This window comes from Pteronotus mesoamericanus, unplaced genomic scaffold, assembly GCF_021234165.1.
Source record: "Pteronotus mesoamericanus isolate MK-2021 breed Mesoamerican mustached bat unplaced genomic scaffold, CSHL_Meso_final scaffold_705, whole genome shotgun sequence".
In the NCBI taxonomy this organism is placed as follows: domain Eukaryota; kingdom Metazoa; phylum Chordata; class Mammalia; order Chiroptera; family Mormoopidae; genus Pteronotus; species Pteronotus mesoamericanus.
This window is the reverse complement of record NW_026555326.1, coordinates 14,973,840-14,996,932: the sequence shown is the minus strand read 5'-3', so window position 1 is coordinate 14,996,932 and position 23,093 is coordinate 14,973,840. Positions and strand designations below refer to the sequence as shown.

Genomic DNA, 23,093 nt, shown 5'->3' with positions numbered 1-23,093 from the left:
TGCAGAACAAGATGGGAGAGAAAGTGAGTTAGGACTGCAGTGCGCACTGGCGCTTCCCCTGCCGGGGTGGCCGAAGAAGGTGGGGCTGCACCTGACTGGAAGGTGTGACGAGGGCTGGGGACCAGCTAGGGTGACTTGCCCACCTTGTAAGCACTGCCTGTTGACCCGCCAAAGCTGAGGGAGAGGTGCAAGTAGCAGAACACACAGAGCTCCCAGGAGTAGCGAGGCCTCTCCAGCAACCCAACTCATTCTTTTCCCTTTGGCAGAATTTTAGGGAGCTGAGAATGAATCTTCCCACTCATCAAAACAATTACCCTTTTAAAAATCAGAAAAACAAATGTTTTGTTTTAAAGAGAAACAAAAACAGGATAATAACCTGAAATGTGAAGGGAACCAGGGGCCCAGAGAATGGACTGCAGCACAGACAACTTGTCTGTATCTATCTAAACTCTAAGACCTTTGGATGATTAGAAAAAACCAAGTGGAAGCCCAGTCTCCCGAGACTGTAAGGGGGAAGGCTCCCCACCTGGGGAAGGGCAGCAGGCGCACACAGGTTCATCTGCTGGTCACTGCTAGGATTTGGTTTTAGGGCAGCTGGACGATTCCTTTAAAAAAAGATAAACTGTTCTGATACTCTGTGTGGTGCCCAGGCTTGGAAGGGACACTGGGTCTTATTTCTTTCTACCCAAACCACCCAGGTTCACCTGGGCAAGTGGAGCTGGCAGGGCCTATTCCGGGCACCTCAGCGCTGCCTCTCACCCTCCCTTAGCTCCCTCCCAACAGCTGCTTCCACCGGGTATCCTTCAGAACCCAGTGCTATAGGGCGCACCTTCACCATGGCCTCACAAACTGCCATATAGTTACCAGGACACTGAGCCCTTGTGACCCCTTCTCCCACCCACACAGATCAGTGCACATCCTCTCCTTGCTGGGGGTGGAGGCAGGATGTACTTAGGGGACCCAGGGTGGGACTGTCAGAAAACACTCTGCTACCTTCCTCTGGGGCTTGAGGACCTGTGTGTGCATCAGGGTGGGGCAACAGCTAGGAACGTGTTTCCTCATCGTTGTCCCCTTGCCTGAATCTCCTGAAGGCTCGGGGGGACCTGCAGGCAGCTGTGCCTCTTTTTCAGTAGCTTCAGCCTTCTACTCCCCCCGCCCCGCCCCCCGCTGCAATGAGGGGATTTCAGCACACTCGCTGATTCTGCTGCTCAGGTACCCTGGCTGCCGAATTCCTGAAGGGACCACGACCATTCTGACCGTTCAGCCACGTGAGTGGCTGGCCTAGCTTCTCACTCAGTCTCACTATTCACTCTAGTTGGGGCCAAACCTCAGACCCTGAAACTCTTTTCCAGGGGTCAGGACATTTTTTCTAGAAAGGGCCAGATGAATCTTCAATTGCAGCACAAAGGCAGCGGCCCACAATATGAAAACCGTTAGACAGGACATGGGTCTCAAGGCCTAGGGAATTCTAAATGTCGTTTCTTGTTAACTGCTAAAAATGTGGCATAGCATTTTGCAGAAACAACTGTAAACAGAAGAGCTGACCTGAGCTCAACTGGGATGAAAGCGGCCAAGTGCAAAGAAAAAATTAACATGTAATTGCCCAACGGTGTGCATAAGCAATGGCGAAGCCATCTGGGGAGGCGGAGCTTTTGGTGTGAATACAGCCTTTTACTTGCTGCACGCATCTATAAAACTACTGTCATGCCAGCCCAACAGACCACCCTGAACCCCTTGAGTTCAGTAACAAAACTTCCTTTACAAAACAGGTGGAGGGCTGCACTTTGCTGACTCCTGCTCTTTTTCTGATGAAAACTTTCCCTGTTTCTACAACTTCCTCTCGGTATCCATGCGATCCCCCATGTAGCTGCCGGTCGGCCAGCCCGGCCAGCCCCACTCATCCCCGTTCTGGGTTCACACACCTCCTCGGTCAGCCTGGGTGCCATGGTCAGCTCCCTTTCCCACCCAAGGCTCACTGTCCCCTTTTCATGGTACTGGAGAAGAACGCCGGCTAATGGGGTCACATAAGTTACTCCTCTTGAATGTCAGATTTTCACTACTCTTGGGTGGTTAGTTCAGTTCAACATTGGTTCACTGCGGACTGAGCTCTTCTCTTTGAAAATTCTCCTCCCACAGTTTGGTGACAGCATCAAAGGTCTCCTTTCACCTCTTTTACCTTCTGCCTGTCCCCGTCCCTTTCTCCTACCCCTTACATATAATTGATCCCCAAGGTTTTGTCTAAGGGCTGCTTCTTCCTTCCCCAAGTTGATTTCATCCACTCCCTCAAACTAAACTAGCCCCCTTAAGAAACTGTTCAAATCGATCATCTCTAGCCACCACCTTGTGCCGAAGCTTAAGACTTGAATTTCCAAATGCCTAGATAACCTGTTCATTTAGGTATCCTGCCAGTACCTCAAACGCCGAGTATTCCAGTGGAATGAAGCCAGCGCCTTCTGCGCTGTTACTACCGTTAATGGCACCCTTCTCCTTCTAGTCATTAAGGCTGGAAACTGGAGTCACCTTTGCGGCCTGCCTTTCAGAGTCTCCAACATCTAAAACTTAGGTAGTTGCTGAGTCCTATGTGGTCTGCCACCTCCACGTTTTTCTTTAAATGTGTTGTCTACAGTTCCAGACCCTCCTCACCCGTCCCCAGGGCTAGCAGGACAAGAGCCTCTTATCTTTCCATCCCTCTGCATTCCAATCCTCCTCCTTAAGGAGAATTCCGACTCCATCTCCCCAGCCTCATGTCTTTGAACTCCTCCTACTCAGCACATGTTACACTGCTTACTTTACCTTTTATCATTGCTATTGTTCTTTAATATTTCATTTTTATTTTTTTTAAATCCTCACCTGAGGACCTTTTTTTCCATTGCTTTCTAGAGAGAGGGGAAGGGAGAGAGGGAAGGAGAGGAAAATTGATGAGAGAGAAACATTGACTGGCTGCCTCCCATACATGCCCAGACCAGGGATTATATGCGCCTGATCAGGGATTGAACCTGCAACTCAGGCATGTGCCCTGGCCTGGAATCGAATCCACAGCCGTTTGGTTATGGGACGAAGCTCCAACAACTGAGCCACACCAGCAAGGGCAGCTATTGATTTTTAAATGGCACACACAGAATGCAGTGTATCTGAAAGGTGATTAACAGTATTAGGTGCTCTGGAAATTATACTCAAATCTCCACTCCCAATATTCCTCATGTAGATTGGTAGGGGGCTCAGTCAACTCCACGATAAGCTTCCAGGGACAAGGAGTATGCTTCAGTTATGTCTGCGTCCCCACACCTAAGAGAGCACCTGGCACAAGGCTGATCTCAAACCATCATCTGTAGAATTAATGGCTGCACAAACAAGACAGCCCTACACTCCCAATCCCTTCTCTCTTGTCCCTCTTGCTGCGCATGACCACACACCCGAGGCCGAGCTGCGTGTGCACAGACTGGGAGCCTGGCTCACCGAGCTGAATTAGGAAGATTTCAGTGCTTTTTCTGATTAGTTCTTTAAGTGACCTTGGTGCAAAGAACTGTTTCAAAGTGGCTAAAGTCAGTTCCCAGCTAAATGCTTTCTAGATTTAAACTGCCTATACCTACAAAACATTCCCATGTTCATGTACATAAAATGTAGAATAAATCAGGACAAAGTCATGCTATGGAAGAGTACTCACAGTTTTTTTTTTAAAAAAAAGTGTTGCAATCTATTTGTATTCACCTGGAGAAAATTTAGGAATAAAATGTTAAATTAAGCAAACAAACAAACAAAAAAAAAACCAAAAGAAAAAAAGCAAGCTGGAGGGGAACACGTATGCTATAACCGCCTTTCGGTTAAACAAAAGAAAAACCCCATAAATACATGCGTGTGTCTGTACACACTGGAATGAGCACAGAGAAAAGAAAGTCTACATTTGTTAACAACAAATTACTTTAGGGAAAGATTAGAGGGAGATTACTAATTTTTTCTCCCCCCTGCCCCGCACCCGAGGCCCCTGAAAGCCAAGCCCAGCCACCACTTGACAACGACAGCCGTTCGGAGAGTCGCTGCTCGGAAGCGAGAGCAAGCAAGTGGGAAGCCAACTCATGGCGATCGCTCCAAACCCCTCCACATCTCTGCTCACCTACTGCACGTCTATTTATTATGCAGACTGTGGAACAAGCCATTTAACATTTACTGCCTTACAAAACTGCACTCCACCCAGTCTCATACATTTAGACTCAAGACCCACTTTCACCACAGGGGCTCCAGGTGTCTCTAATTCTTTTAAAGAAGGGAGTTATATCTGCGTGTGTGTGTGTGTGTGTGTGTGTGTGTATTATATGATTGTGATGGTAGTTATAAGGCTATCCGTGCTTTGATTCTAGTGAGTCAAAACTCAGAATTATACACTCAAAAGGGTAAGTTTTACTGCATGTTAAATTTACCTCCATTTTAAAAGACACATAAAACACATACAAGGTGAGCTGTAACAATCTTTTATTCCAAAATCATAAGGATGTTAATTCTGGAACATAACAATATCACACTTAAGCACACCATGACATTTTAGGTGAAATGTTCAGATTAAAACTATAAATTATTACGCCCATATAATTATTCTACCAACTACATTCAAGCAGGTGTTGCTTCTGTTGGACCCTGCATGTTTTTTTTTAAATAGAGGTAAATTTACATACAGTAAAACTTACCTTTCTTAGTGCGTAATTCTGAATTTTGACTACATGGAGTCAAAGCACACATGGCCTGTAACTACTACCACAATCAAGATACAGAATATTTCCATTTCCCAAAAACATTCTCATGTACTTTGCAGTCAACTCCTTCCACCTCCAACTAGACCCTGGCCAAGCACCCATCTGTTTTCTGTCCTTTTAGCTTTGTTTTTTTCCAGAACAAAGCTAAAGGGACTCACAGTATGCAAGCCTATTGCTTAGCATAAAGCACTTGATATTCACCCACGTTGTTTCATCATTTTTTCCTTCCTTCCTTTTTTTTTTTTTTGACAAGCAGTAGTCCATTCTACAGATGGGCCCCCCTCCCCCACTTTTTAAAATCTCATCACCTGTTGAAGGACATTTGGATTTTTCCAGTTTTTAGCCATAATAGACAAAGCTCCTATAAACTTTCTCCTGCAGGTTAAGAAGCGTGGTTTTTCATTTCCCAAATGCCATCAGGAAGTTTAAAGGGTGCAGAGAGGAGAATGCTAAAAGTAAAAGCACGTTGTCCAAGTGGGAATAAAGAGCGGGTGGGGGCGTGCATCGGAGGTCCAAGCAGCAAGGGAGAAGGGGCTTTGCCTTGACCTGGGCTCAGGTCTTGCTTCTCCGACCGGGGTGCATTTCCCTCACAGGCCCTTTTACATGTATCACTCAACACTGCACTGTTGATTAGCATGATACAAATTACGAGAACAGCAATTCTGCTTGACAAGAAAACACGCGCGGGTGTTCACGCACACTCACAGCGCACACAGACCCGGGACGGAAACACCACCGCACAGGAAGTGGGCCAAGGCGCCGAGTTCTGGGTGGCCCACACTTACCTGCCTCGGGTCCATGGCGCCCCGGAAGCATGTCCAGGCAGCGCGACCCTCCCCGCGGTGGGACCCTCCCCGCGGTGACGGTCGGTGTCCAGGGGCCAGGCTTCCGCTCGTGGCTTCGCAGACGAGGGGGTGTCCTTGGAGTCCAGACAGGGAACACCCCTGGGCAGGCGGCGGGTGAGCTGAGCTGTGAAATGGCTCCGGTTCAATTTCACTTTCGTTTCTCGGCAAGGACAGCCCCTTTGGAAAGTTTGGTCGAGGGGAGGGGCTTGAGCAAAGCTAACAGGAGCCGCTGGGTTTCACGCTGATTATAGCTCTAATCCTTCCTTGCATGAGTACTGGGCGGGATGCTCTTTCTTTAGGAAAACATTTGTAAATTCTGAGCTCGTAGTGCTACTAACTGGCCCTCTCAGGAATACAGGGGATAAAGCAAAGGAAAACAAAGACAGCACCAGGAAGCCCAACACCGGAGAAATGGCCTTAGGCTGTGTCCTCCCTCCGACACCCTGGTCCAGCACTAACGACTGTGGAAAGCCGTGAGGTGGGGTTGAGGGGCAGATCTCTTCAACTGGCTAACACGCCCACTGTGCCTTACTTCCTCATATTCCTTTAATAGGATAAACCGACGCCACTAAAATGCAAGACAATAACAGCATCTGAACAATTTAGGATCGACATCATAAAACCTTCCCACTGCCACCATTCAGCCGTCCAAGCGAGAGTGAAGTCTTTTACCTGCTTGTCCCCTTAATCTTCTTCACAACAGCTTTACCAGGAGGGCACGATTCCCAAATTACAGAGGTGGAAAATGAGGCTTTCCAGGGCTGACTGTGGAAAACTCATCATCATTACACTCGCTCCAGTTACACCATGACTTTCCAAAAGATCACTTGTATTATCTGGAGGGGGAAAATTCAGTTGATTCCATGATAATGCTTATATATCTGCTGTACTTTGTTCAAGATGTCTAGGATAATAAATTCTATATATCAACTTCAGTGCTCAACGAACCCTCACCTGTGAAGATTTTCTTTTTCTGTGTTTAATTTTATCCCACTGCTTTTGAGATTTACAAAACGCCTACTATGGCATTATCACCAGCTGATGTCCCTTCTCCACTGTCCCCATATTCCATTCACCCTAAGTGTCGGTCGCCCCAGATTCCACAGGTAGTGTAGGCCGTGTTCTCTCTTGCTTCTGTGTTTTTGCACATTCTATTCCCCAGCCTAGAATGTGCTTCCTCCATTGCTTCTGGTAAAGCGGCCTTTCAAGATCTGGTTCGAGTATTACCTCTGAGGGAGCCTTTCCTTACGCTGGGTTGGGCGAGCAGGTGCCATTTGTGGTTCCTCATTTTGTCTTTGTTACTCTGCACTTACCCTACTAGAGCATGTTCTCCATCTCAGAAAATGCCCCGTTGAATCATCTGGCACTTTCCTAAGCACCTGACATGTGCCAGACATGTGTTAAGTGCTGAGGATATGACATGCACAAGAACCCCCATCTTCCAGCTAAGAGTCAGCCAGGTGGGGAAGGCTGGTGCTTGATGATGTGCTGGTTCTTGGCTTGGGTGGTGGCGCCATGTATGGTTGCTTTCCAATAGTTCACTGTTACATACTTGCTCTTTATGCTCTATGTCATAATATTATAAGGTGAAAAAACAAGAATTTCTTGCTATAACAATTCCAGCCTAACTCCCCGCATTCTATTTTCCATTTAAGTCAAAATAACCTCTGCTTTCTTGCCTTTGGGCTAAGCAACCCCACAGCCCTTAACCCTTTTACAAGAATATTCCAGAAGAGCCTTAATCACAACAACTGGGCAGGGGAAAGTACATTGCTGCTTCCCCATCCCTTTTATAATCTAACATAGGATGCAGTGGCGAAGAGGAAGGGAAATTTGTTTTCTAAGCAGAGGGTCAGTTGGGCCTTGAAAGGACAACTGCTCTTGTAATTTAATCTTAGCAGCTCAAGTAACTGCAGCCAGGCTTATTCATAAACATTTCAGCCTCCCCGCCTCCAGCAATTGTTTCGGCTCCCACAGGGTTGTGAGGTGGTGACATAAATCTTTGTGTTGTTCTACAGTATGGACTTGATAAGTTGGATGAAGCTCTTAAAAAAAAAACAAACCAAATGTAACAAGTTGATTAGAGAAAATTTCCAAAAATACAGAAAAGCAAACAGTCAAAATGCCCCCTATTCCTCTCTTGTTAATTCACCAGTGCCTTCCCTTCGCGTGTTTTCCCTGTGCATAACGGCACCAGCCCTCGCCGGCGCTCCTCAGCGGATGCAGGGCGCTCCCTCCCTGGGGGTCCGAGAGTGCCTGCTGCCCTGCTGTGAGGGAGCCGAGGGCTACTCACTAAGAACCACCTAAATGATTTAAGAGTTACCATCGAAAATAAGGTGTGCACAAAAAGCCCCTCACTCGGAAGCCTGGCTTTCACGTAACACTGCCAAGCGCCGGCTCCGTATGTGCCTTCACGGGCCTCAATGTTCCTGTCTTGGGGAAGAACGTTATTATCTGGCTACTGAGCTGGTTTTAGTTTCCGATCCCCACTATTCTTGCTTTTTCACTATAAATAACTATTCATCTGGCTTGTTGTGGATATTCTGTTTAACCTTGCTGTGTGCAGGAACGCGGATTTACAAGTCTTTTTAGTCTACAGTTTCCTATAACCAGACTACTGCACACATGCGCTACATCCAGTTGGATCGCCTATTCCCTACAGTAAAGCAGATGTCTGCGAACCCCTTCAACATTTGCTCCTACAGGGTTACAGCAACACAACCGTCCTGCCTGTGAGCATACGCTACTCAACTTGCAATGTATTACCAAAAAGTAATAGGTAATATATTGAGTTATTTTTAATTACTGGGCCATTGTTTTAGAAAAGGATATGCACATAAACTCATGTTCTTTAGTTCTAGGTAATACAAGTACATAATATACATAATAAGCAATTCACAGAGTTGCAAGGCACAAATTTATTGTCCTTTTTTTGTTTCTTTTCATTATCATTGGGTTTTTTATTTCACTGTAACAGTTCATGCCACAGCAACATAATTTCAAAAATCTCAGGGTCTTCCCACAGTACCCCCCCCTTGCTTTGGTAATCTGCAAGGCTTTCTGTAGACCTGTGAGTGAGTTGCCCAACCAGCCAAGTGGTGCTCCATAGCTGTATTCATGCTGCTGTCTATGCTCCATTGATGTTAATGACTAAATTGGCTTTTAAAGTTACAAGCAACAAGAGATGCCTCAGGTATCCCCAGAAGGAACAAGTCTCCAAAAGTGGACAAGTGCTTGTACCCTAAGTTATCCAGTATGTGAAAAGTGGTGCTTATAACTACCTATAGGCGCCAGGCATTGTGATAGTAGGTATTATCATATATTAAGACTATCATATTAGTATCAAAACACCAACAATGGCTAACAGGCCTGTGCTGAATATTTTACATTGTAAGTGTAAACAGTTAATGTACATTTAGTCTCATAACTCCACAAGATTACGCTATATGACTTGGGATTTTATGCATTAAGTCTGGACGCCCTAGAACTGCCTTCCTATGCTAGGCTGGTACAGCATGTACCACCTGACTGCCCTCTAGTTTGGCTCTGACCAGCACAGAGAAGTTCAGCTACTGGCCCGCATCTGGGTTCCACTGAGTCAGGATCTAAAGCGGGGGGTCACCTCTCCCTCACTTTTGACTTTTCTTCCTCTTCTTCCCCATGACCCAGCCCTCACAGAGAATGAGTGGCTGGGCTGAGTCCCACCTTCCAGCGAGGGCAATGTCCCCATGTCCATGGCTTGCAGGAAGCAGAGGGGACAAGTGCAGCCTTCTTCTAGACAGGCCTGAAGACAGCCTCTGCCCAAGTCCTGCAGGGTGTTCTAGGGAAGCAGACTGACTTCACCAAGAGCCAACTGCAGAACGCCAATTTGCCAAATGGCCAATTCCCTAAATAAACAATTTACTAAGCAACCAATAGGCTGAACTGATTTTTTTTTCCTTTAAGCTCTTAATTGACCAGTTTTTATTCTGTCTTCATAATAGTATTAGAGAAAATGTACCCTGCCCATGTCCCTGTTGCTGTAGAGCTGGAGTCTAGGGGACAGAGGGGGTTGGGGTGGGGAGAGGCTGAGGTGCTCTTGTAGAACTGATTTTTCAATGAACTGATTTTCTGGGAACTGATCTAGAGCCATTTCAGGTGTCTACAGTCTTCTTTCCAAAGGGAATGAACAAGGCTTTGCTCTTCCTAACACATATCATTAAGAGCATTACCCTCAACACTGACAAGTTCACAAAAATTTCCATCTACACACATAGAAAAGACAGTGCAGAAAGAGACTGGAAGATTCTGGCCTTAAAGACTGGAGTGATGTGGCCACAAGCCAAGTAATGCAGGCAGTGACCAGAAGCTGGAGGAGGCAAGGAATAGATTCTTCCCTAGAGCCTCTAAAGGAGCGCAGGCCTGCGACACCTCAATTTTGTCCCAGTGATACCGATTCCTGACTTTTGGCCTCCAGAATGGCAGGAAAATTAATTTGCTGCTTTAAGCCACTAAATTTGTCACTGCTGCTCTATGAAACCAATACACCATCCTTGATGGGCAGGGCCAGCACAGACCTTGCTCTGCAGGTGGGGGTTCTGCATCTGAGGCTATGGAAGGGAAAGGGCCGAAACCGACCAGCTGTCCTTGATGACACATGCACAGCTACAATTCCCACTTTTTAGTTAAACCAAACAGCACAGCCTTCTCATTGCTGGCCAGCAGAATTAGAGCTTTTTATGTTATTTGAAAAAAGGATATTCTTTAATAGAACGAAGATTATCATAAATAAAATAAGAAATGAGAGCCACCATTACCACTATTACCTTATTTCCCCAATTGTGAGATGTACTCCAAACATTTCTGATATTGGGATGTGAGTTGTAACACGTGTACATTTCACAGAGTAGCTCCCAAAAGCTATTATTAAATCGATAGCATGTTCTTATACTCAATAGTCTTAGAGTCAAATAGTATTTAACATTGATTTGTAAATTCTAGCATATTCTATAACACAAAACAAATAAAAGATAAACTATTAAAAAAGGAAACAAACCCAGATTATTTGCAGATGATAAGATCATAACCCTAATTGATACAGGATTACCTAAAAAACTCTTAGAACCATCATCAGTCAAGGAATGTGGCTGGATATGAGAGAAATATACAACCTCCTTTATGAAAAATACTATATTCTTAGTAGCAAATAAACCATTATTAGAAAGAAACATTTATGAATAATCTTAAGAAATGTGCAAAAGTATGAAACTCTGCTGATGAATACACATATGTTAAATAGAATATACCCCCCAAATGTGATGGTCGAATAGTTTATAAATGACAATTAGTGCCAAATTAAATAGCAGTTTACTGAAAATTCTAATGAGGGTAGAGACAGTAAGGAGTGGCTACCTAATGAAATGATTAATCTAAAGTTCCAGTGCAAGAACAAACAGGGAAGAACGGCTAAAATAATTTTTTAAAAAAGGACAGCTATACTGATTAAGTCTAGGCAGTTCTGGCATAATGCAAGAATGGAGCTGCAGACTAAGAGCAGAAACACAGTGCTCAAAACAGACCCTCCTGTGTGTATGGATCCAGTGCCTGACAGGTAGGGAGCCTAAAGCAGCAGTGAGGGGGAGGAGGGTTAGTCAGCAGGGAGAGCCGACTGGTTGGCTTTTTGGAAAAAACAAACAATTGATAGCCTTGTCTTATATGAATAAACCAATATAAATTATAAGTGGATTGAAAGGCTTGTAAAGCATTTTAAATAAAAACACTAATAAACAAACAGTGCGCGTGACTGGGCCGGTATCACAGCGCTGGAATACATCCCAGAAGAGAACCCTGGCATCTGTTCACTGCAGATAAATTCTGTGCTTCAAAAAAGTGACGTAGCGTTTGAATATGTTCATAGTAAAAAGTTAAAGAAACATATGAATACAAAAAGGAAAACAGACACAGAATCACAGTTAAAACACATATGCAAGACAGAGTTAATGTGTATTTACGTATAAAGCCTGTATACTTAGATAAGATAGCATATACATACACAGTGCTCATATGGGTCAGCACTGTTAGTTTAGTTTTAACCCTCATGACCACCTTATGAAAGGGGTACATTATTACTATCCCCACATTACAGAAGAAGAAACCGAGGCAGAACAGAGCGACAGAGGTCGTTGAAGGTAACAGTCGGCACTTTGGCTCCACAGTGGCTGCTCCTGGCCATTACACGAAGCGGCCCCCACTAACACAGCAGTCAACAAAAGGCACCCCACCAAAAAGGAAGCACAAAGGCCTGTGAGGCATTTGGGGAAATAACCAATCACACTAACAATTAAGGCCATGAAAATGTGATACAATTACATTTTCATTAATAAAATTAGCAATTAAAAAATGAGACTAACTCGGTGCTGGTTGGGGAATTCCATGGCCACCTTCACAATCTAATCTTACACTCTAGGAATCTGCTCTGGTCCCCTCCAAAATGTTCTCATATATGATTAGGTCGCCGCCACCTCCTTTCTGTAAACCCTTTATTTAGTGGCTACCCATTGCTCTTTGGAGAAAGGCCCAAGTCCATTACAAGGTTTGCAGTGTGACCCCACTCCACAGCCAAGCCTACCCTAGCCAGGCTTCACAAAAGACACCTTCCATCCTGTTTGCCCAACAGCCACAGAACACTCTTCCCGCTTGGGAAAAAGCCCAGTCACAGTTTTCTCCTCCACTCCCGTTCCTACATCAGAGAGCAACGGTCTTATAAAGTCTGGTACTCGTAACCCTAGGAAGCTTCCTTCGGAATCCTTATCACTAGCTGTAGTTACACATTTGTATGACCATGTAAGTTGTACTGTCTGTCTTTCCTGAGCAGAACAAGTCTTGTGGCCCCATGACCCACCACAGTGCTTTGGCTGTAGAAGTACTCAGCAAATATTTGTCAAGTGAATATATATTGATTGTATGAAAGAAAGACAGAAAAGGGAAAAATAAAGAGGAGAAATAGGCACTCTACTACGCTGCTGGTAAGACTAAACTGTTTGGTTCAACTTTTTACAAAGCAATTGCACAATGTATAGCAAAGTCTTAAATATGTTCATAACCTTAATTAACAGTCAACAATCATTATTAATAATGTAACCCTATTATTAATAAATATAATTAATAAAAATCTATCTTGAGATAGATCATTTAAAATTTAGCACAAAACCTTATGTTTGCTATAGTTTTGTTTACAATAGCAAAAACTGAAAACAGCTTTAAGGTCCAGAACTGGAGACACGGTCAAGTAGATTTAGGTACAGTCATAGATTATACAACACATAAAAGGGGTATTTACAGAGTGAGTACCATGGAAGATGTTTGGTTCATCACAAGTGGAAAGAACATAAAACCGTAAACAGAGAACAATTTTGGCTTGGAAAAACAGTATGTCCAAATGGCAGATAGTGCTGTCACCCCTAGACCTGTGCCTTCCTTTCTGAGGGTGCCCCCACTCTGTCCACCTCCCTGGTCAAGGCCAGGCTCCCTGTCCAGACTCACAGGAAGGAAGCCGACTAGTCTACTAGTCTAATAACCTGGCCTTGGCAAGTCCATTTCTCTTGTCAATAATGCAGGTGATACAACTCTGGTCAAGAAAACACAAAAGGAAGTCAGTCAGGGGCTTTCTGTGACAAAGGTTCCCGGCTGTGGAGCAGTGATGTCCTAGGCTGGCGGGATGGAGGGCTGTGGGGGGCGCTGCTGAGCTGCAGCCCTGGAACGGCCTCGCCTGTGGGGTAACCCACACTGCACTGCACGACAGACACCCAACTCTCGTGATGGTGCCAGGGAGCTGGGGTTACTCATGATTGTAGTCATTGTAATATTATTGTTTTCTATAACAAAGCATCTATCACCCCTTCAATAGGAAAAAAAAAGTTAATAGGAACAAAAGGATAAACATGTATTGCATGAAATTTGCCCTTAAGAAGCTCAGGACAGTAATAGAAACAGCCATGTAAATAAATTAAAATATGATGTGATAAAACCACAATAAGATACCACTTCACAGATATCAGAATGGCTAAAATAAAAAACTCATGATATCTAATACTGGTCAAGAGATGGTACAACCAGAAGTCGCATACACTCTTGGTGGGAATGTAAAATGGTATCACTGTTCTGGAAAACCATTTGGCAGTTTCTTCTAAGGTTGAGTAAGAACCACCTTCCTTACAACCCAGCAACTGTACACCTGATACTAACAGAAAAATGAAAAGAAATCACCATAAAAAGACATAGGAGAATGGTCATAGAACCAGGGGTAGGGAGAAGGGGAAAGGGAAGTTGCTGTTTAATACGTAGAGTTTCAGATTTGCAAGATGAAAAAGTTCTGGAGATGTTTCACAATGTGAATATATGTAACATTACTGAACTGTGCCTTAAAAATGGTTAAGACGGTAAATTTCGTTTTTTTTTTTTTACCACAAAACACAAAAGAATGTTTATAGAGCTTTATTCTTATTTTTTTCTCTTTCCTAATCCTACCAGAGGATATGTTTATTGATTTTTATATAGAGAGAAACATCAATGTGAGACAGAAACATCGATCGCTTGCTTCTGGTACGCGCCCTGACCGGGGACTGAACCTGCACCTGGGCATGTGCTGGGACGGGGGATGAACAGCAACCTTTGGTGTGTGGGACAACGCTCCAACCATCTGGGCCACCCAGCCAGGGCAGAGCGCTTTATTCTTAATAGCCCCAAACTACAAACAAACCAAATATCCATCAACTGATGAATGAACAAACAGGTGAGGTATATCCATACAGAAGATACTGACACATGCAACATGGTTTAACCTTGCTAAAAGAAGCCACTCACAAAAGTAAAATTCCATATACAAGAAATTTTAGAACAGGCAAAACTAGTTTATGACAATAGACATTAGAATAGTGGCAGTGTGGGGATGGTGGTGACTAGAAAGGAGAATGAGGGAACTTTCTGGTGCGATGGAAATGTTTTCTTTTCTTGATTTGAATGGTGATTAAATGGGTACACTATCCAGTTGTCAAAACTCAATGAATGACACATAAATTATGTGCTGTTTATTGCATATAATTATATCTCAATAAAAAAGAGTTAGGGAAACAGTGGGATAAGGGCTCCCAAAGAGGCTAAATTCATCATCATGGCTACACACTCAGAAGCTGTTAGCGGAACAAGGGAACTCTTTAAGCCAGACTGACAGACACAGATAAACACTGTTTCATGCAGCAATTTATGGAAATGCTAAGAACATTAAAATTGGAAGAATTACACATGTACTTGAATCTCAGTTTTGTGGAGCAAGCTTTGATGTTTTGATCAATTATTTTAAAAAGGAAAAATATATGATATATACACTAAGGCAAAGATCTTTAAAACAAAATGTAGACCTTTATCTAATTCAAACTGATTTTATTTAAAACATTACACAGTATTTTTATCAAATATCTTGTCATACTTGGAAAACCGAATATTAACTTTTTAAAGTAGTATGTCAAAAGCAAACCATAAAATACTACAATACAGAATGAGAAAAAACATTTTAAAGCTTACAAGCAATTTGTCTACAGAAAAATATGTATGTTTAATGATAAAGCCAAAATTATAAGGCCAACACCAACTTGGAAAAATATTCACAGAAAATGAAACAAAATATTTTGTTTGCTTTTTTTAAATAATGAGCATATACTCATTTAATTCATAAAAGTAACATAATTAAGTGACCAAACATATTAACTGAAAAATTTAAACACAGAAATAATAAAAAATGGTTAATAGGTATATTTAAAAAGTTCAAATTTAATCATAACAAAAAAGCAAATTAAAATGAGATGTCATTTTTCAGTTGAGCTAAGACTTTCTGTTCGCAGGTAGAACAGCCAGTGCGGGCGGCCGGCTGAGACGGAGCCGGCCTGCCGGGGGCGCTGCGGGGGAAGCTGCTGTTCGCCTTTTCAGGAAGCTCGTCAGGACTGAGCTCTCACTGTAAGACGGTGGGTTAAACAATAGTGTCTCACCTCTAGGCTCTACACCATTTTCGTGAGAACTATTCTTTTGTGTTAAAAGAAACAAATGGGAATTCCCCGCCTCCCATTTTTAATTTTTATTGCTTTTTTTGATTGGGAGGTGAGTGTGACACGGATGGCGTTCAAGGCGCCACAATAACCAGGGCGCTGGGGGTGGGTGGGAGGTCGGGGCTGGGCCTACCCTGGGAGGGTGCTGAAGGGCAGAGCTCACTCCGGCCGCTGGTGTCCCAGCCGGCTCCGCCGCGCCCCCAGGCAGGGCGCCTGTCGGGAGCTGCGGTGGGCGCAGCAGAAGCGCCCCGAGGCCAGCTCTGGAAAAGGCGGAGTGCCGAGGGCACGTAGAAAGAACGAGGCTGCATTTGGGTGAAAACCAAGCAGCGACAACTTTATTAGTAGCTGTGACTGTAAAATCCTGAGGAAAGGTCAGGAAGGAGACACACATCAGACTATTGCTAGCAGCTCAACCTCCGGGGAGTGAGGTAAACTGAGGCAGTGGGGTCTCATTTCTTTTGTAATTTTCTAATCTGGATTTTTTCTTTCTATAGCTTTTCTTGAGTGTTTTTGGTACTTGAAAAATGTTTTAAAGTTCGCAGGCCCTGATCCCACAACTCTGGTCAAAGAATGAGTTGTTTATTGATATAAAGGGCTTAGAACAGTGCCTGGCATGCTGTAAGTGCTCAAGGAAAAGTTTTAAAAATAAATAAGGAAAAAGACTCAAACTACAGAAAAAGCCTTAATATACATCCTATCATAGTTCAGAAAGGTTTGAGGGCGGCACAACATCTCACGGGGCGCAATTTCCAGGTGGCTTCTCCTTGGGGCCTGACCCTTGGTCTCCGCAGGCTCAGACAGGCGCCCCTGGCGGGGGGGCTCTGTCTTTCCGGGCAGCCCCTCGCAGTGCTCGAGTTTACAGACATTTACAGTGAGAACTGTATCTATCATGTAGCTTGGAGTCCTCATCAACATGAAGCCGGCATTTTCTCCCTGTGGGCAGATTTTCATTCATGCGTTTAATAAACATTTATTAAGCACCTACTACGTGTCTGGCACTGTCCTAGGCCCTAGAGATACAGCGGTAAACAAAACGAAAATTCTTTTCCTACTGTTTTCATGAAGCTGATGTTCCAGTGAGAAGACAGGCAATAAACAAGTAACTACATGATGTCAATTGGTTGCACTTGCTATGAAGACAAAGAATGCCAGCTAAGGATGGGAGGTGAGGAACACACAGCAAAGAGCACCTCTGTTCTCAAGGGCTCTCAGCCCAGAGAAGTGACCAGTTTAGACAATCATCCAACAGAAATCAAATCCACAACTGGGTTGTGCTGAGGTGTTTAGGGGAAGGGTTGCCTAATTCACTGATGGAAGCAAGCGAAGGCTTCTGGGAGGAGAAGCCTGACCTAAACCCAAAAGGAAGGCGTCCAGCTGAAGCGGGGGTCGGGGCGGGCAATGGCATGGAAGGGCAGATGTAAAGGCATGAAAGGGACAGAGGACACATGGTCAATGCCAAACAGAATAAACGTGTGAGGGACAAACAAAACTAGGCTGATCCATGTCAGCTGGAAGGCTCAGAGAAGTGGATATGAGCGCACGCACAAACACACATGTGCGTGCAGACACACTCCGTGCAGGTGTCTGCTGATTTTGCCGGCCCAGGTCCTCTGTACTTCCCCATCCCCTGTGGTACAGAGGGGCAGTTCACTCTTTCCTCCCAGGGGCGAGCCTGTGACAGACTTGTCCCAGCATGCTATCCCTCTCCGCCTGTCCATGCCTGTCCATGCCTGTCCACGGTAATTACTTTACGAGGCTGGGAGAGAGCCCTAAGGTCACAGGCTTGGGGCAGCCAGTTGTCAGTCTTTTCAGTATGTATAGAGAAAACAGCAGGAGAGATTGAGGTCAACAAACAAAAAGCAGCAGAGAAAGGCAGGGCCGAGAGAGTCCTCCAGATTTCATTTCAGCCTCATGATCCAGCCATGCCTGAAGCTCCTTTTTGGACTTCCTAGTTAAACCTCCTTTTTTGCTTAAGTTAGTTAACACTGCGTCTCTGCCATTTGCATAGGCTAATAGATCCTCCTTTTGGGAAAGAGCTTCCCTGTGTGCGTGGGGTCGGGGATAGAGCGGGAAAGGGAGGTTGAATTATGTTAGAGGGTTTCTCCCATTGAGTTTGATAAGACGGTGAAATAGGTGGCTTCAAGGTGTCTGGGAGGGTGTAGAAGCAGCAATAAAAGCTCTCTGGGGTGAGGGTAAGTCAATGTTTAGGTGGACGAGTTGTATAAACCTTGTGAGTTCCTAACAATTCACTGTACAACCCTGAGTTGTCTTCAACAGAGGGCCAACAGGGAACACCGCAGCCAAACATGAAGAATGTCACCTGTTTAAACCCGCTTTGCTATTCTCACATTAATGCATCAGTCACAGATCTTTCCCAAATACATAATTTTGTAACAAACTAGTATTTTGAACTCTTTATCCCTGATACCAAAAAATGCGGTGTTCTCCAGCTAACTCAACTCAAGCAGCTGTACCCATTATGGTCCAAGTCTAGCAGATGTTACAGCAAAATAAACTGCTGTATCTCAAGAGATCACTACAGAAGCCTAAGAGCTTAGATTCTGTTGTTCACATATCTGAAAGCTCTAATCAGTTGGTCACAGATAATAATACTGATCTTGGTCTGAAACACAGCTTCAAATCTTTAAATCCACGAATCAGAAAGATGCTCATATTACATATAGCTTGGCTTAAAGGAGCTTTTGTGCACTAAGCAATGGGTCTCCTTTTGGCAGAAATAACAATACCTTAAGATTTTTTTCTTCTTTCCACAGGCATTTGCCAAATACCTATTGTGTGCCCATGGTCCCAGCACTGTGTGCCTGTGAGCCTTTCCTTTTTCTCTGAGAGAAAAGGCCAAATCTCATTTCACATGTGGCCAAATATTATTTTTTTAAACCCCACCTGAGGATATGTTTTTATTGATGAGAGAGAGAGAGAGGGAGCGGCGGGGAGAGAGAGAGAGAGAGAGAGACAGAGAGAAGAAACATCATCGATTGGTTGCCTCCCAGATGTGCCTGACTGGGGATCGAACCAACAACCTAGGTATGTGCCCTGACCGGGGACTGAACCGCAACCTTTTGGTGCACAGGATGACATCCAACCAACTAAGCCACCTGGCCAGGGCAATGCTGGCCAAAGTAAAAGCTAATTTATCACGGGACAATTTGAGATGTTATTCTTGCAGCAAGTACTGGCCCTCTCAACTCTGCTTATGCCTCTTTTCCTCCACTGCACAGGTTCACATTTCTGGGACTCCAGCCACAGAAAAATAAGAAGACCCAAAATACAAGCCTGAGAGCCTGGATTCAAATTCCAGTTCTGCCATTGGCTAGTGTCAGGATCTTGGCCAAGATTCACCTTCTGCCTGGTAAAATGGCTATAATACTTAACTATTGCTCTGGGTTGCTGGAGGGATTAAATTAATTAGGATATGTAAAGTGCTTGGTACAGTGTAAGGCGCCTAACAAGTGCTCAATAAAAAGAAGCTATAATTAATAAAGTGAGGCCTTAATTTCTTTCCAATTCTATGATGTTGAGGTCTACAGTAGAGAGGTTATGAGTTTTGAGATTTTCTTCCCACCTATGCCCCTCCCCCACCCCATCTGCTTTATCATACCTGGCAGAACAGCAAACATCCTAAATAGCAAAAAGCTCTGTTTCTCAAGCAGCTGTACCTTCAACGGAGGGAGGGAGCAAGTTCAAGTGCCTGGGGGCAGTGCCCTTACTAATAATAGCTGGACACTTCAAATTCTGACAGCAACCCCGCAAGGTAGATAAAATTATCCTCATTTTGTAGATAAGACCAAGTAGGAGTGGAGAAGCTAAATAATTCACTCAGTGTCATACAGCTGGTAAACGGCAGGCCTGACTCCAAAGTTCATGCCTCCTTCCACTGCCCCCCCCCCCCATACAGCAAGCACTGAACTGTTTGTTAAATAATGAAATAATGGAAAAGATATTCCAGGACCTTTGAAACGATGGGAACAAGCCTTGTTGGGTAAAGAAGTAGTTGGCATCATCATTCACATTTGCTCGACAGTTTCATGCTCCTGTGTTCCCTGCTCCCAATGCCACAGTCACTGTGCAGACCTGTCTCCTCTTGGCCGCTTAGACTCTGTTCCCTCAGCTAACCTCATGCTGGGACCCTCCACACGCATTTAAAATGAAAAGAGACAGGTGTCTCTTTTGGAAGGCAAGTTTCCCAAACTCTGTCACCAATATGGAACACCTAAGGCAGTTTTACCTTCTAACAGGGCGCAAGAATCATGCCAAGGAGATGAAGGATGGGAAGGTGACGCAACTAGGCCTCCTGCACCAGGGCCAGACCCAGGCAGAGCACGGCAGCCGTGACCCCGCCGTGGGCTCTTCACGGCGGCCGCCTACGCCATCCCTGTGTAAGGCTTGCCAAGGGCGGCGGATGTTATCCCAAGGATGCGGCGCGAGCCTCTGCAGCTAGGACGACACGGCTGAGGAAGGTGCGCACCAAAACCAGTCGCAGGCGCCTCGCGATCCAGTTCCTCTCCGAGGCGAGAGGGAAACAAGGGCCTTTGGTACCCAGCTATTGGGCTCCGGCTGGCACGAGCGGCGGAGCATCCGTGCGCAGCTTCTGCCGCCCACAGCCGCGCACACTCACGAGCGCGCACACACGCACAACAGTACACGGGCCCAGGCGCCCGCCTCCCTGGCAGGCTGCAAGCCCAGCCGCGGCCCCCAGCCCCCGCATCCCCACGCGGCCCCGCGGCCACCCTCGGAGCCCACCCGGGAGCCTCCGCGCTACCCCTTCCATCAGTGTCCGAGCCTGGAGAGGCGGCGCGAGCCGAGCGCTGGGCCCAGGAAGGTGATGGCGAAGAAGGAAAAAGCCTCTTACCCGGTCTTGTAATTCTTCGGAACGCAGCCCACAGCAGAGGCTGCCACAGCCGCCGGACCCTCCCCCCGCCCGCCCCCACCACGTAGCCCTCTCTACCTTCAGTCAGGAATCAATGGCCCGGACGCGGCTTGGTGACATCATTGGCGCGCCGCGCGTGGGAGGGAGTACCACGTGATTCCTCCCTCTTTTGTTTGCGTCCTAGTTAAGCTAGGATTTTGTTGCTCTCTTCCTTTTTACCGATCTGTTAATGGCATTGTCGGCACGTTGGGGAGTAGGTACTTGGGTGTGGGATGCTGCCTTTTTGCTCATAGCCTTGATTAAACCTCTCAGTCATTCATAACATAGTCGAGCCTCAGGGCTTGGAGGTATGTGCGTACCGTACTCACATATATTAAAATATATGTTTATTTAAGTGGACTTCAAGTACAAAGAATTAGTAAAGCACTGTAGTCAGTAGTCTTTGGGAGCCCTTTTATATTAAATTATTTTTTTAAATTATGTAACGAACATCCCCTTAACCCGCCACCTCGCCACCATAACCCAAGAAGTAAAATATTACCAATAACATTCTCCATCCTTTACCACTGCCTCGCCCTCAGAAATAGTCTCCATGATCTGGCTTTACACAACTCTTACATTGCTTTAATTTAGTTTCACATTTATGTGCATTATTGAGCAGTATATTTTAATTAGTTTTTGTGGGTTTTGGAATTTTATCTAGTGTTCTGGACTTCTATTTTCACAAACATGTTACTAAATGTGTTAGTCAATCCGAGCCCTCTAACAAAATACAAGATTCGTAAACAACACAAGTTTACTATACCCTTAGTTCTGGAAGCTGGCAGCCAAGGTGCAAGCATGGCGGGTGACGGCCTTCCTCCAGGTGGCCGACTTCTCCTATGGAAGAATGAACTAGGGATCTGTCTGGGTCTCTTTCATGGGAACATCAATCTGGTTCTTGAGGGTTCCACCCTCCTAACCTAAGCACCTCCCAAGGCCCCACCTCTTAAGACCATCTCATTGGGCATTGGGATTTTAACATGAATTCTGAGGGGGCATAGCATTCAAACCATAGTACCAAGATTCATCTTTCTTGTTGAGTGAAGTTGTTTCACTCATTTTCCTTGCTACATAACAATCTATTATGTGACTGTACCATAATTTATCCATTCTCCAGAAGCTAAACATTTATGCAATTTCTATTTTTTTCTGCTATTTCCACCAGCATTGCCTTTTGGTGCTTCTGTACAACGATTTATCGTGAGACCTGACTGGTGTGGCTCAGTTGGTCGGCGTTGTCCTGCAGAGCAAAAGGTCAACGGTTAAATTCCTGGTCAGAGCACATTACAAGGTTGCGGGTTTGGTTCCTGGTCAGGGTGCGTGCCAGAGACAAGCAATTGACATTTCTCTCTTACACTGATGTTTCTCTTCCTGTTTCTCCCTCCCTCCCAAGAAGGAAGGGAGGGAGGGAGGGAGAAGGAAGGAAGGAAGAAGGAGGAAGGGAGGAAAAGAGAGAAGGGAAAGATTAGATAGCTTTCTCTTAGGTATATTTACCTAGGAGTGGAATCGGTGGGCCTTGGATATGTCAGTGTTTAACTTAATATGATATATCAAAACTTTATTCCAATTGGTTATACCAGTTTACAATTCTTCCAGCATCCATATCATCTCTAACACTTCAGACTTCTTGATTTTTAGCAATGAAATTGGAGTTAAATGGTGTCTCATCCTGGCCTTTGTTGGCATATCCCTGACATTAAGCCATCTGCAGCTCCTTTTCTATGAAATGTAAGTGTTCAGGGTTCGAGGAATTTCAAGGCAGAGCAAGGAAAAATATGACCACGAGGTGGCAGTAGCATTCATAAGCTTCACTTGGATGATCTTTGACGGTTCTGCGTGCAGAAGTCCCTTGCAGAACCAGTCGATGCTAAGACTATGTATGGGGGGGAGGGTGGCAGGAACACATCCATAAGCAGAGAAGGGCAAGGAAATCTCCAGACATTTAAAAGAAGTTGCTCAGAAGGCCAGCAGGAAGTCTGGGTCAGAAAGCTCTGAGGGCATCAGCAGCTGGAGGACTTCACAACCATAAGGTTTATCTTATCTATGACTAGGATGTACTGGGTACAGTTTCGAGAAGCACGCAAAGCAGGTGAGGCAGCTCTAAATGGCTAAAAACCTGCTTGTTGGGGCCATGTTGAAAACAACTGGATGGGGGAGAGGGGTTGCAGGGTTGGGTGAAAAAGGTGAAGGGATTAAGCAAAACAAAACAAAACAAAAAACAAACGTCATAAATGTAGACAGCAGTACGGTTAGCATTGCGGGGTAAATGGTGATGGAGGGAGACTTGACTTGGAGTGGTGAACACACAATACCCTACTCATATGATGTATTATAGAATTATATACCTGAAACCGATATAATTTTATTAACCAATGTTACATCAATAAATTCAATAAAAAAGTTTAAAAAACAATTGTAACAATTTTTAAAAACCTCTTGGAGTGAGCCAGAGTAAAAGAAAAGCAATTAGGGATATCAAGTATGTTTTGTCACAAGT

The 23,093-nt window shown here is 44.9% G+C and overlaps 1 protein-coding gene across 8 annotated transcripts in view; it reads right to left on the bottom strand.

The window, feature by feature from the left end:
* Nucleotides 1-20,595, bottom strand: part of ADAR (adenosine deaminase RNA specific) — a 42,685-nt gene extending 22,090 nt beyond the window's left edge. For 4 of the 8 annotated variants that reach the window (XM_054563263.1, XM_054563266.1, XM_054563265.1 and 1 more), the window contains exon 1: nt 527-569. In XM_054563263.1, coding sequence (XP_054419238.1) covers nt 527-559 — 33 coding nt within the window. In that variant the 5' untranslated portion in view covers nt 560-569. Of the gene's footprint in view, nt 1-143; nt 201-526; nt 570-5,530; nt 5,768-6,262; nt 6,427-20,536 lie in introns of those variants that run through there. The other 4 variants (XM_054563264.1, XM_054563268.1, XM_054563271.1 and 1 more) reach the window with 3 other exon arrangements.
* Nucleotides 20,596-23,093: the final 2,498 nt, after the last annotated feature.